Here is a 13684-nt window from a genome sequence, read left to right on the forward strand (position 1 = left end):
TGAAATTACAAAAATGCCTCTAACCCTAATTTTATTCAAAAACCCTAACCCTAAAACCCTGACCCAGTACCCGTTTCCCCTCCTTGAACCAGCAGCAGCAGCTGCTGCCCCCTCTAACCTAAACACACTGCTTCCCTTCTTGCACAAAAGAAATAACAAGGCAGTGAAGAAAAGGGCTTGGTGCCGCCGGCTGGGTACTGCCGCCATGACCGACAGACTGCCGCGCGCAAGGAGCGTTGTTCGTCCCTGCCCAGTCGCAGTTCTTCCATCCGGCACCCAGTTCTGTCACCTCAGGAGAATCGCGAAGGTGAGAGAGGGCTCGCGCCACCTCCGCCACTGTCAATCCATCGAAGCTGGCGGGAGAGAAGAGGAGGAAGGGCGTTGTCTCGCGCCGTTACCGCCGTACTTGGGCGCCGCTGCTGCAAGTTCACGTTGCCGTGCCGCCGTGCCATTATCACACCATGGATCTTCTCTGTTCGTAACCTGAGCTAGGGGAGAAGAGATGATGTTTTGAAATATAATGTTTTGAAGTTGGTTCTTTAAAGATTTGAAATCTGAGTTTAATCCGCTGAGGATTGATTTGATTTGAGTTAATTGTTTTGATGATTTGAAGAGTCGAATGCACTTTTGAATTCAGCCTAGTTTACTTTAATTGATTTGGTTTTTGGACAAATGATTTGTTATTGAGCCGTTTCTTTAAAGCTTTAGAAATGAGTTAAATTGGTTGATATTGAGTTGATTTTTGAAATGGTTTCCTTGAGATATGCCACTGAGGCAATTGTTGGATTTAGCTTGCTTTAAATTGATTTCTAGTTTTGAGCTATTGAAAAGGAATGAGGAACGGTTTAGTTGGGACCCGAACCGGGTGGCAAAAGTCCAAGTTTTAGGGAAGGTGCTGCCGAAATTTCTACAAAATCCTACTCTTGTTTGTAAAGTTATTTAAAAAGGGTTGGATTTGAGAAATTGTATTATTTGATTTATTAAGAGAATATTTATGTTTTCAAGCTTAATTTATTTAATGAACTTTATGCGTCGAGTTCGGCTTATTTAGAAATGAACCATTTGTATAGTTTGAATCGTTGAAGGAAAGAATGATGCTCTAATATTGATTTCAATATAAAAAGGAGCTTTTAGTGATTTTAAAGGAATCTAGACTTTTGATTGAGTAATCAAGTTTGATGCATTTTTGAAAGAGTTAGAAAAATGGGTTCCGAAAAGAAACCTAAAAGTGGTTTGATTCAAATGAACCGGTTCCGTTTCAAATGAGTTGATTTTTGGACCGGGTTGGAACTTGTGATTTTGTATGGTCGGTTTCATAAAAAATTCAGTTTTATTTACTTGAATCGAGAATCTATGATTTTAAGAGTTTCAATGAATTTTAAGGAATTTATATAAGTTGACCTTCCCTAAAGACTTGGGACTCTGGCGAGAAACTTTTGTTATAAAATCCCATTGTTGGATGGGTGATTTTGAATGTTTCCAAAATGAATCTTTAACTTTCCATGGTTTTGGAAGTTTTGAAAAAAGAATGCCGAGAGTGGCTTTGTTTTAAAAAGGGAACTCACTTTTAGAAAATTTGGCTTATGAGCCTGAGATGATTTGAGAAATGAGATCTTTAAAGCCAAGGCTGAAAAGAGTTGAAATTTGATTTCAAAGTAAAATGGCTTGAGAAAAGTGATTTATGGCTTAAATGCCAGTTTTATGAATTTGATGATGTTGAATGGGGAAGTGCTGTTTTGTTATGGGCCGGAATGGCCGTGTATGATTATGAATATTGACTGGTTCTGGATTGAACTGTGAGCCGGAATGGTTGTGTATGATATTGATTTATGGCTGATTGCCAAATGAGTTGTGGGCCGTATGGCTGACTATGAATTATGAATTTAAGCCGGATGGCTGAGATGGATGTTGATCCATGGTTGGAACTGAATGAATATTTGCTTGAGATACCTGGGTAGTAGCAAGGGTTGTGGTTTGTCCCACTTGCTCTAGGTCAGAGACTGTGACGCCTGGGTAGTAGCGGTAGTAGTGGTGAATCCACTCGCTCCAGGTTGAGCTTTTAAACACCCGCCTGGGTAGTAGCCGCAGTAGTGGTTATTCCACTGGCTCTGGGTTGAGCGGGTAGTAGCAAGGGAGTTGTAGCTCAAACTTACTTGCTCCGCGATGGGTGTTTCTGTCCATGGTTAGCTACCAGGACATGTCGGGTTGGCTATATAACCGACAGATGATATCATCAGCCACTAGGGATAGGCATGCATCATATGCATCTATGTGACATTGTTTGGGTACGCATATTGTACTTGGTTTGCCTATGTGATTACTTGTGATTACCTGCTACTTGTTCTACTTGTTGTAACTGTTTGTTTGTGCTTGAACTTTCTATCTGTGTTTGCAACTGGGACTCCATTGGTTTGTGGTGATTGGTTGTTGGATTGGATTGTTTGGGCCTAGGGCCGTGGTTGAATTGAGATGGACCGATGGTTGATTCCAGTTTTATGTTTCTGGTTTGGAAAACTATGAAGGGCTATTTTGGTTCAGTATAGATAAACCTTTTTTAAAGGCTTTGATGTTTTGAGAATTGAACGGTTCCTCTTTCAGAAAAGACTTCCGACTTTATTTTTTATTGAAAACCGTTGTTTTTGAAAAGAGGCGTAAGACGGTTATTAATCACTGGTACAGTTTATCTTCATGTATCCTATTACAGTAATTCCCAAAAACCCTCTACTGAGAACCCTTTCGAGGATGATGTTCTCACCCCCCTACATTTTTCCCCTTTCAGGATATGGGCGCAGAAGTCACGAAGAGTTTATTTATTTGTTATTGAGATGCTCTGTATTGCTTTAGATTATTATTTTGTACCCTCGCCTTTATCTTGATATATTCTGTAAGAGGGATAGAAATTGTATTGGATAATGTTTGTAATATTATTTGTGTGTATGTATATATATATATATATATATATATATATATATATATATATGGATGTACTCTTTATGAGTTTCTATAAGTTGTATGGTATGTATGGATGTACGTTGTATAGCAAAAGTATTTTCGGGAACGGTATTACGGCTTAAAGTTTTAAACAGGCTCATATTTTAGTATTAAATAGTATAAGTGTTGTCGTAATGTCCGAGCTATCAGAGTTGCGCAGCTGGAAGCGCGAGCTTTGGTAGTTAGGGTGTTACACCTAACAATTAATTCCGTCAGTCACTTAGGTCCTTGGCTCCGTCAACTCTAACGGAAGACAAAATGGTCCCTGAAAACTTTAACATGGGACAAAATGATCCCTGACAACTCTAACAAGGGACAAAATGATCTATGACCTCTTTATTTGAAAACGACACTGTTCTTCCCCAATTTTTGTCATATCTCGCATAATCCTAACATTCATACTCTCCTTCTTCACCTTCACAGTCTTCTTTTCCATCGTTTCCTTCCTCTTCTTTTGCTCTAAAATTAAGCCATCGTGTAATTGTCACACGTGTCGCACCTACCTCAACATGTCATGGACCGCACACTTCCTAAATCTTTGTGACTTGTACATCTACCTTCTCTGCACTTCACCCACTAAAAGCATCCACTTCCACGTCTTTGATAACATCACCTCCAACCCCGACAACGTCCACGACTTCCTCAAGACCAAGTTCCACAACTACTCCAAGGGCACGTCTTTCTCCACTCTCCGGCAAGCAATATAGATTATTGGACATTAGGACATTATGAGAAGATTCTCCTTCGACATCATATGTAAATTCTCATTTGAAATAGACACTGAGTGCTTCATTTCTTCTTTTCCGGAGTCCAAGTTGGCAGACAGTTTCGACCTTGCATCCAAGCTATTACAACGAGCAATGTCCCCGTTGCCGCTCATATGGAAACTGAAGCGATTACTGAACATTGGTTCGAAAAAGAAGCTGAAGGAAGCGATCGGAGTGGTGGACAATGTGGTCATGAAGATGTTAAGGCAGAGGAGGAGGGAGATGATAACGATGATAACGAGACTTAACAAATCAAACTTGCTGTCTAGATTCATGGGATCCATCGAAGACTACAACTAGTTGAGAGACATAGGCATTAATTTCCTGAGTATGATTTGGTTGCGAACAAGTTGAGTTTTTTTTTCTTGTGAACATTAAATTTATAGAGTGTTCATTGTATAGTTTGAAGTTACAGTATTAGACTGTTAGTGTTATGCGAGATATGATGAAAATTGGGAGAGAACAGTGTCGTTTCCGAATAGAGGAGATAAGGGACCATTTTGTCTCCTGTTAGAGTTGTCAGGGACTATTTTATCCTCCGTTAGAATTAACGGAGTAAAGGACTTAAGTGACTGACGGAGTTAATTGTTAGGGACCAATCGAGTAATTAATTTTAGTTGGGGACTGATAAACCCCATTTTGAGGATTTATCTTGTATTAATTTCAGGGGTTTTATCAATGATTCCACACGCTTTTCGTATGAAAATACAAGACTTTGTGTTCCTTTCCTAATTTTTGCCTCATGGATGAAAACATGCTTATTTTGCACTAAATTAGATACATTTCTAATCTTCTCTTGGTGCCATTCAATGTCGTGACCTGTGTGTTAAGTGGTTTCAGAATATAGGGCAAGGATGAACCGGAAGAGAGAAGGAGAATGGGCACAAAGGAAAGGAGCATGAGAAATTGAGCTTTGGGAACTTCAGCAAGGGCGCGTGCGCGTACCTGGCGCGCCCGCGTAGATTGCGCAGCTAGAAGTCAAAGCCAGAAGCCAAGCCACGAGCCGGCATGTGTAGCGGCTAAGCCATAATCCCCATGGGCGCGCACGCGTACGTTGCGCCTCCGCTCACATTACAAGATGCCCTAGTGGCGCGCACGAGTGCTTTGCGGGTGCGCGCCGATGCTCGAAAATGATTTTTTAAAGAAGTCATGTGACCTGGGCGTGGAGACAGTTGGAGATCTCATTTTGGGGAAGTGCCTTGGCGGGAAGAGCTTAAGAAGACCAGGGATTGAAGGGTTAAGGGACTTTTGCTCATTTTTAGATTGTTCAAGATATTTTGGCTATTGTTAGTTACACTCTTGGGGAGGTAGAGAGAGATTTCAAGCTCTCATTAGGGTTCATCTTCTTCCATTTCTGAATTCTTAATCACTGTTTGGTGAGATCTATTGCAATTCTCAATTTACTTTGTTCATGTTATAGATCTTCTTCTCTAATCTCAATTAGTGCTTGTAATTGTTCAATTCTCATAGATCCTAGATTCAACTTTGTAGTTTTGGATTCTATCAATTTCTTGAGAAGTTCATTTTCATTGTTGTTCTTGGTTAATTGTTGTTAGTTCCTTGTGTTGAAGCACTTTCAATTCTACTTTCTTCTCATTTTTACTATGTCTTTCATCCTTGCTCATCAATTGTTTGATAAAATGCCAACACTAGTTATGGAGTAAAAGTTTCTTACTTGGCATAGGGTTTGGACCATTAGAAAGAGTTGAATAGTTTATGTCAATTGTTGATTTGGAATTAGAAATTGCTAATTAACTTGGAGTGCACTAAAGCTAGATTTCCCTAAGGTAAAACTAGGATTTGTGACTCAAGTTGGTTACTCTCATTTGACTTTCCTCTATACCTAGAGGTTAACTAAATGAAGCAAGGCCTAATTGTTGTCATCATTGAAGGAACTATAAGGATAGAATTCCTAATGCCAACCCTAGGCCAAGCTTTCTAAAGATTGATTGTTTGTCATCTATTTTGCTAAACCTTTAAAGAATCATAACAAAGTTTCCTAATCAATAAGATGCATTCTCTAGTAATTCCAAGGGAGGACGACTCGGGAGACTAGTACTCTCGGTTATAGATTGTAGGATTGTTTGATGCGAAGTTTAAGTGTCGGTTAGACTATACTCACGATCATATTCATCATTGAATTCTATATCGGCATGATAAATTTCGTTTATCAAAATGGTGCCGTTGCCGGGGAATTTGCTTAGTGTGCCATGTTATTGTTTAGAGTAAATGTGTATATATATACATAGTTGCATTTCATTGTAATTTGTTAAAGTGACTAACCCCTCATCATTACCATGAGTTTTACTTCTCCTTCATTGCATGACGCGTTCACAACCGAACCCGAGCTTAGTCCCCTTTGATTCAGAAATAGAACGAACTTTGCTTCATATTAGACGAGCTCGAAAGCGGTTAAGGTTTGGAAAAGGTGAAAATGTTTTCACCACCTCAACCACCTTACCAAAAGTGAATATTGAACCGTCACTCAAAGAAGGCAATAATCATTCTCCCATCAATATCACTAACAACTCTTTTTTTATTTTAGGTACTAACGCCATGGATGCTCCGAGGAGAGTTACTATCAAGGAAGCGGGTGCACCGGATTATGTCCTTCAACCCCTTCATGTAACTCACCCCAATTTGAATGCAAACTTTGAACTTAAGACCGCCTTGATCAACCTCCTACCCAAATTTCATGGGCTTCCCGCACAAGACCCTATTCGACATCTCAAAGACTTTCATCGTATATGCTCAACAACTAGACGGGAAGGATCCGATGAAGTTGCTATATGGTTGTTTGCTTTCCCTTTCTCTCTTGAGGACAAGGCTAAAGAATGGTTCTACACTCTATCTAGTAAAGTCACCTCCGATTGGGACTTGCTTAGAAGAGGATTCTTGGATAAATTCTTGCCCCCGGAGAAGATGGATAGACTAAGGAAGGAAATGTCTTGTATTGTACAAGGTGAAACGGAACCATTATACGAGTATTGGGAACGGTTTCGTAAGCTACTAGATGCATGTCCTAATCACATGCTTGACACTCAAGTGTTGCTTGGATACATATGTCAAGGGATGCGAGAACAAGATAGAACTCTTTTGGACACCTCTAGCAATGGTTCTTTGTCTAAATATAAAACAGTGGAGGAGGCATGGCAACTTATCATTGACCTAGCCGAATCCAATCAACATATGAGACGAAGAGTCAACCGCCCAAGAACCATGAATGAGGTATCAACTAGTAGCGAAACCACCGCTCTAACCAAATCCTTGAGTGAAATGACATCCATCTTGAGGCAACTCCAATTGAGCCAACAACAACCACAACAACCTCAACCATATCAACAACACTCTCCACCCCCTCAACAATACAACCAACAATTGGTCCCTCAGAAAGTGTGTGACATTTGTTCTTGCTATTCCCACTACACGGATGAGTGCCCAAGCCTTCAAGAAGACAACACTTTGGCGGCTACCCATAATTTCTATGACCGCCCAAATCAAGGGTACTACCAAGGCAATCCTAACCAAGGGCACCCTTATCAAGGAGGAAGCTACAATCAAGGGAGTGGGAATCACAATTAAAATTGGAGAGATAATCATCAACAAGGGAATAGGGACAACAACAACAATGGAGGAGGTCAAAGATGGAATAACAACTCACAAAATTGGCCACCATTCAACCAACAAAATCCACCATTCAACCAACAACATCAACCATATAACCAACAAAATCAACAAAGGAACTACCAAACATACCAACCACCACATCAAAGATCACCACCTAACCAATCACAAGCTCCTCAACTCACATATTCATCCGCCCCCTCTAACCAAGATGATACACTCCGAACCATCATCCAAGGCCAAAAGGAACTACAAAACACACTTGCTTCCGGTCTCACCGGCCTCACCTCTACACTACAAGCTCTTCTTGCACGCATGGATACACCATCAAATCCCACTCTTCAACCCCCAATCCAAAGCGTCATTCCCTCTCAACCTCAACCCAATCCTAAGGGAGGCATCAATGCCATCACCCTAAGATCTGGAACACAATTAAAAGAGAAGGGAGAAAATGACTCAAATCCCATCACAATCGCTCAAGAGGAGGAGAGAATAGATGTAGAAGAGGTAGTGGAAGAGGAGACACCACAAGTCATAATTGAGAATGAAGAAGCTCAACCAACAAAAGAGACCCCCAAGACCAAGAGAACCTTGGACGAAGAAATTGCTCAACCACTCTCATTTCCAACACTTGCAAAGAAAGCTAGGAAGCGCATAGAACTCGACCCCAAAATGATAGAAATGTTCAAGAAAGTCGAGGTAACCATCCCCCTCTTTGATGCTATCCATCAAGTTCCTAGATATGCAAAATTCCTTAAAGATCTATGCATGAACAAGGATAGAATTCTTGAATTGGAAACCATCCCATTGGGGAGTTCTATTTCCGCTTTAATGGGAGCATTGCTCGAGAAATGTGATGATCCGGGCCCTTGTATGGTCACTTGCACCGTCAATAGAGTTCAATTCATAGATTGTATGTGTGACCTCGGAGCATGTGTTAGCACCATGCCTCTCTCCGTCTACCGAGTATTGAAGTTGCCACCACTAAAAAGGTCGACGGCAAGATTTGTCCTAGCGGATAAAAGCATAATAACCGTGACGGGTGTTGCGGAAGATGTATTGGTGAATATCAAAGGGTTGGTGTTTCCGATTGAATTCTATGTCCTTGAAATGCCATCAAGCGAAACCGAGAGAGCATCATCCATCCTACTTGGAAGATCATTTTTGAGAACTTCTAGATTCAAGCTAGATGCCTACTCGGGAACCTACTCATTTGAGATAGATGGGAGAGTCGTAAGTTTTAGCCTAGAAGAAGCAATGAAGCATCCACCGGAGAATCACTCTCTATTCTGGTGTGACCCAATTGACAACATTATTGCCGAAGTTCACCTTGCAAAGTTAGATGAGAAGTACATGATTGAAGAAACAAATGAAGATCCAAGCAAATTAAACACCACACACCATACAAACCATCCGGAAACTCAAACCTCAAATAATGACAAAAAGATGGGATTGAAGTCACTACCACCCCACCTAAAGTACTCATATCTAGATGAAGCCCAAAAGCTCCCCGTGATAATCGCAAAAGAGCTAACTCCTCAACAAGAAGAAAAGTTGCTAGATGTCTTGAGGAAAAATAAAAGGACAATCGGGTGGAGTTTGGCAAATCTAGTGGGAATAAGCCCCCAAGTATGCGAGCACCGCATATTTCTTGAAGAAGGAGCAAGACCGGTCCGACAACCTCAAAGGAGACTTAATCCAACCATTCTTGAGGTTGTGAAAAAAGAGGTCACTCAGTTACTTGAAGCGGACATCATCTATCCTATCTCGGATAGCGAGTGGGTAAGCCCGGTCCAAGTGGTGTCAAAAAAATCGGGGGTGACCACAATCAAAAATGAAAGCGGTAAACTCATAGCAACAAGAGTGCAAAATTCTTGGAGAGTATGCATAGACTACCGAAGGTTGAATGCGGCCACAAGAAAAGATCACTTCCCACTACTGTTCATTGATCAAATGTTTGATCGACTAGCTGGTAAATCTTATTATTGCTTTTTTAATGGTTACTCCGGATACTTCCAAATACACATTGCTCTAGAGGACCAAGAAAAAACCACATTTACTTGCCCCTTTGGAACGTATGCTTACAAGCGTATGCCATTTGGCCTATGCAACGCACCGGCAACGTTTCAAAGATGCATGATGAGCTTATTTGTGGACTTTCTAGAACAATGTAGGGAAGTTTTCATGGACGACTTTAGTGTGCTACGGTGATTCATTTGATCATTGCTTAGGTAACCTTGAAAAAGTCTTAGAGAGATGCACCAAAACAAACCTTGTCTTAAACTTTGAAAAATGTCATTTCATGGTCAAACAAGGCATTGTTTTGGGACACATAGTTTCAAAAGAAGGCATCTCCGTAGATCTGGCAAAAATAAATGTCATATCTAGTTTACCTTACCCCTCCTCCGAGAGGGAAGTCCGCTCTTTTCTTGGACATGCAGGATTCTATCGGAGATTCATCAAAGACTGTAGCAAGGTGGCCTTACCTCTCTCTTGACTACTACAAAAGGACACCGAATTTGAGCTGAGCAAGGAATGTATGGAAGCATATGACAAACTTAAAGTAGCATTGACACAAGCTCCTATTGTGCGAGGACCGAATTGGACTCAACCATTTGAAATTATGTGCGATGCCTCGAATTATGCGATAGGAGCCGCGTTAGCACAACGCGAGGGTAAGATTCCCTATGTCATAGCTTATGCTTCCAAAACACTAGATGGAGCCCAATCCAACTACACTATTACCGAAAAGGAACTCCTGGTTATTGTTTTTGCTTTGGACAAGTTCCGAGCCTATCTTCTTGGTTCCAAGGTAGTAGTGTACTCGGATCACGCGGCATTAAAGTATTTGTTGGCCAAAAAGGAATCAAAACTGAGATTAATTCGATGGGTGCTTTTGTTACAAGAATTTGACTTGGAGATCAAGGATAGGAGTGGTTCCCAAAACTTAGTGGCGGACCATCTAAGTCGCCTCGAACACACAAAAGACGACACCACTCCTATCAATGACTCCTTTCCTCTAGATGGTTTGCAAGCAATCTCGGAAGTAGTTCCTTGGTATGCCCCAATAGCAAACTACTTGGTTTCACGCACCTTCCCTCCTAATCTCAACAAACATCAAAAGGATAAGCTGAAAAGCGAATCCAAATACTATGTTTGGGACGATCCCTATTTGTGGAGGTGTGGAGCGGACCAAATAGTGCGACGGTGCATACCTCAAACCGAATTCCAAGCAATCTTGGATGCTTGCCATTCTTCCGAAGGAGGTGGCCACTACGGCCCCCAAAGAACGGCAAGAAAGGTCCTTGATTGCGGATTTTGGTGGCCAACCCTTCTCAAAGATTCTTCCCTCTATTGCAAATCTTGTCCCCAATGCATTCGGTTTGGAAATATTTCTAAGAAGGACAAAATCCCCCAACAAAATATGCTTTTTTGTAAAATCTTTTATGTATGGGAAATCGACTTCATGGGACCATTTCCAAATTCCAATGGCTTTCTCTACATTTTGTTAGCCGTCGATTATGTGTCAAAATGGGTGGAGGCAATCCCCTCCCGGACGGATGATGCTCATGTTGTTTATTCTTTTGTGAGGAACAATATCATTTGTCTTTTTGGCTCCCCAAGAGCAATCATAAGTGACCAAGGATCCCACTTTTGCAACAAAAAAATGGACGGCCTCATGAGGAAGTATGGCATCACACACAAAGTTGCTACGGCTTACCACCCTCAGACAAACGGCCAAGCTGAGGTTTCTAACGGGGAAATTAAACATGTGTTGGAAAGGATTGTGAAGCCGAATAGGAAGGATTGGAGCGCTAAGCTCTCCGATGCACTTTGGGCATATCGAACGGCTTACAAAACACCCATCGGCATGAGCCCTTTTAGACTTGTATATGGTAAAGCATGCCACTTACCGGTAGAAATCGAACACAAAGCTTATTGGGCCATAAAGGAATGCAATCTAAGTTTGGGTGGAGCCGGCGTAGAGAGAAAGCTTCAATTGGCAGAATTGGAATGCTTGAGATTAGAAGCCTATGACAATTCTAGACTCTACAAGTAAAAGATGAAAGCCATTCATGACAAGAACATTAGGAGAAGGGAATTTAGACCCGGTGAACTAGTCCTCCTTTACAACTCAAGGTTGAGATTACTACCCGGAAAGCTTAGATCAAGATGGGATGGACCTTACCAAGTAGAGAAAGTAGAACCTTACGGGGTCTATCACTTGCGCCACCCATCAAGTCTGGACATTTTCAAGGTAAATGGGCACCGTCTCAAATTGTACCATGGTGAGCAAAGAAAGAACTCCAAGGAATTTGAAGTGTTCCTCTTGAGGGATGCATCTCTTGAACAAGAACTTTGAGCTAGTGGAAGTCCAACTTAAGGACGGTAAACAAAAGTGCTAGGTGGGAGACACCCCACCATGGATCTACCATTTGTACATAGCCATTGAATTCTTCTTTGATTGATACTTGCTTAACACTTGACTTCATGTTTGGTAGCTAGGTAATTGATGTAGTTGTAGCTAGATTTCATTTCAAATTTTGTTTCATTTGTTGAGTTCATTTGGTACTTTATCATGTTAAAACATCCTTCTATAGTGCTTAAGTGGCTGTTTGGAGGGTTGGAATGCTGAAAGTGGTGCGAGAACATGCAAACTTTGAAAAAGGCACCCTTCCGCGTGTGCGCGCACCTGGCGCGTACGCGCCCATGAAGCATTTTCGACCATCCACGCGGACGCGCGACGTGCACGGACGCGTGGATTGCAAAAAGTACCCCTCCATACATTTTCCAGAAAGTTGCGCCCACACTACGCCAGCACCATGCCTGAGGCACAGGCCAATCACGCGTGCGCGCACATGGCGCGTACGCACACTTAGACAAGTCCACAGATCGACGCGCTAGCGCACCTTGCGCGCGCGCGCCGATCGCCCATGTGCACTCCTGGTACATATTCCAGAGAGTTAGGCCACCCTCGCGCCTGCACTGAGCCACCAGCCCACCACCTCTGCCGCGTGCGTGCACTAGGCGCCAACGCGTCCATATGCTGACAACATGAGGCACGCGCCCGCGCCCATGCCGCGCACGTGTCCCTCGTCCTGCACCAACCTCTAGGCCACTCCACAGAGAGTTAAGCCAACCCCAGGCCCATCTCATGCCTGGGGCATAATCGCATTGCCGCGTGCGCGCACCGTGCGCGCGCGCGCCAACACCCCTGCAGCCAACTTCTGGTACCTCTTCCAGAAAGTTGTGCCACTTCTAAGCCACCCTTGTGCTACCAGCACAAGCAAATGGGCGCCCACGCGCAATGTACGCACGCGCGCCATCACTCTATCCTGCTTCCTTGCGCGAGCGCGCACCGTGCGCACACGCGTGGGTGACCGACGTAAACATAATAGGGGAGCACACTTGCCCCCTTCATTCTTCTTCTCCCTTTTTCTTCTTACCTCCTCTACTACCCATTTACCTATTACCATTTCTCCTTCCAAACAACCACCTCCTACCATCACCTCCGGCGACCACCCACCTCTGGTGGTCCCTACCTTGCTCCCTCCATTCTCCATCATTCCACTCTACAACTTCCTCTCCCATACCCTTTCCATCTCCCTCAAGGTGCTATACTAGGCTTCCCTCTTGCTCTACTTCTCTCTTTTGCTTCTTAGTCAGTTAATTTCATTCCCTTTTAGGTAGTCTCTTTCTTTTTCTCCTCCCTCTTTTGAGCCCCTCACTTTTTGGGGTATTTTTGCTCCTTTTCCAATTAACCCTTCATAGGCACTTGGGTCATAACTTCTCTTGCATTGATAGATGAAATGTGTTGCATGATTTTCTTACAACCACTGTGCATTGTAGTGCTTAATATTGGTTTGTGGAATGTTACATTGCTTCTCCCTCATACATTTGCATACTACAACAAGGATGCACACCAAGTGTTTGAGGAAAAGCATACATGATTTTTTATGCTCATTATGATTCATTGTTTCTTAACTAGTCACTTTTGGGTGCACCCTCACATTCTACAATCCACCCACTCACTATTTCATAAATTGCTTTCCACTTTTGGTATTTGAGGGTGTATGCTTCTCATGCCTTTTTCCTTGCATGCTTACACTACCCCTATACCACATGCCAATGATTTGCCTTGCTTATCACATGTTATCTTAGTTACATGTTGCAGCTGTCATGTAATAAGGATACCCATATTCTTACGGCACAATTTCTCTTTTGCATAATCACATTCAATTACGCTTCTTTGGGTCTAATGTTATCTCCTTTCTTTACCATCACAGGATGGTCATCAAAAA

At 42.3% G+C, this 13684-nt stretch overlaps 1 protein-coding gene across 1 annotated transcript; it reads left to right on the forward strand.

The window, feature by feature from the left end:
* Positions 1-11049: 11049 nt before the first annotated feature.
* Positions 11050-11442, forward strand: LOC130963456 (uncharacterized). The gene has a single exon (XM_057889569.1). The coding sequence runs from the start codon at positions 11050-11052 to the stop codon at positions 11440-11442; it is 393 nt and encodes a 130-aa protein (XP_057745552.1).
* The last annotated feature ends 2242 nt before the right edge of the window (positions 11443-13684 follow it).

The sequence above is a fragment of the Arachis stenosperma genome, chromosome 2, assembly GCF_014773155.1.
Source record: "Arachis stenosperma cultivar V10309 chromosome 2, arast.V10309.gnm1.PFL2, whole genome shotgun sequence".
Taxonomy (NCBI): domain Eukaryota; kingdom Viridiplantae; phylum Streptophyta; class Magnoliopsida; order Fabales; family Fabaceae; genus Arachis; species Arachis stenosperma.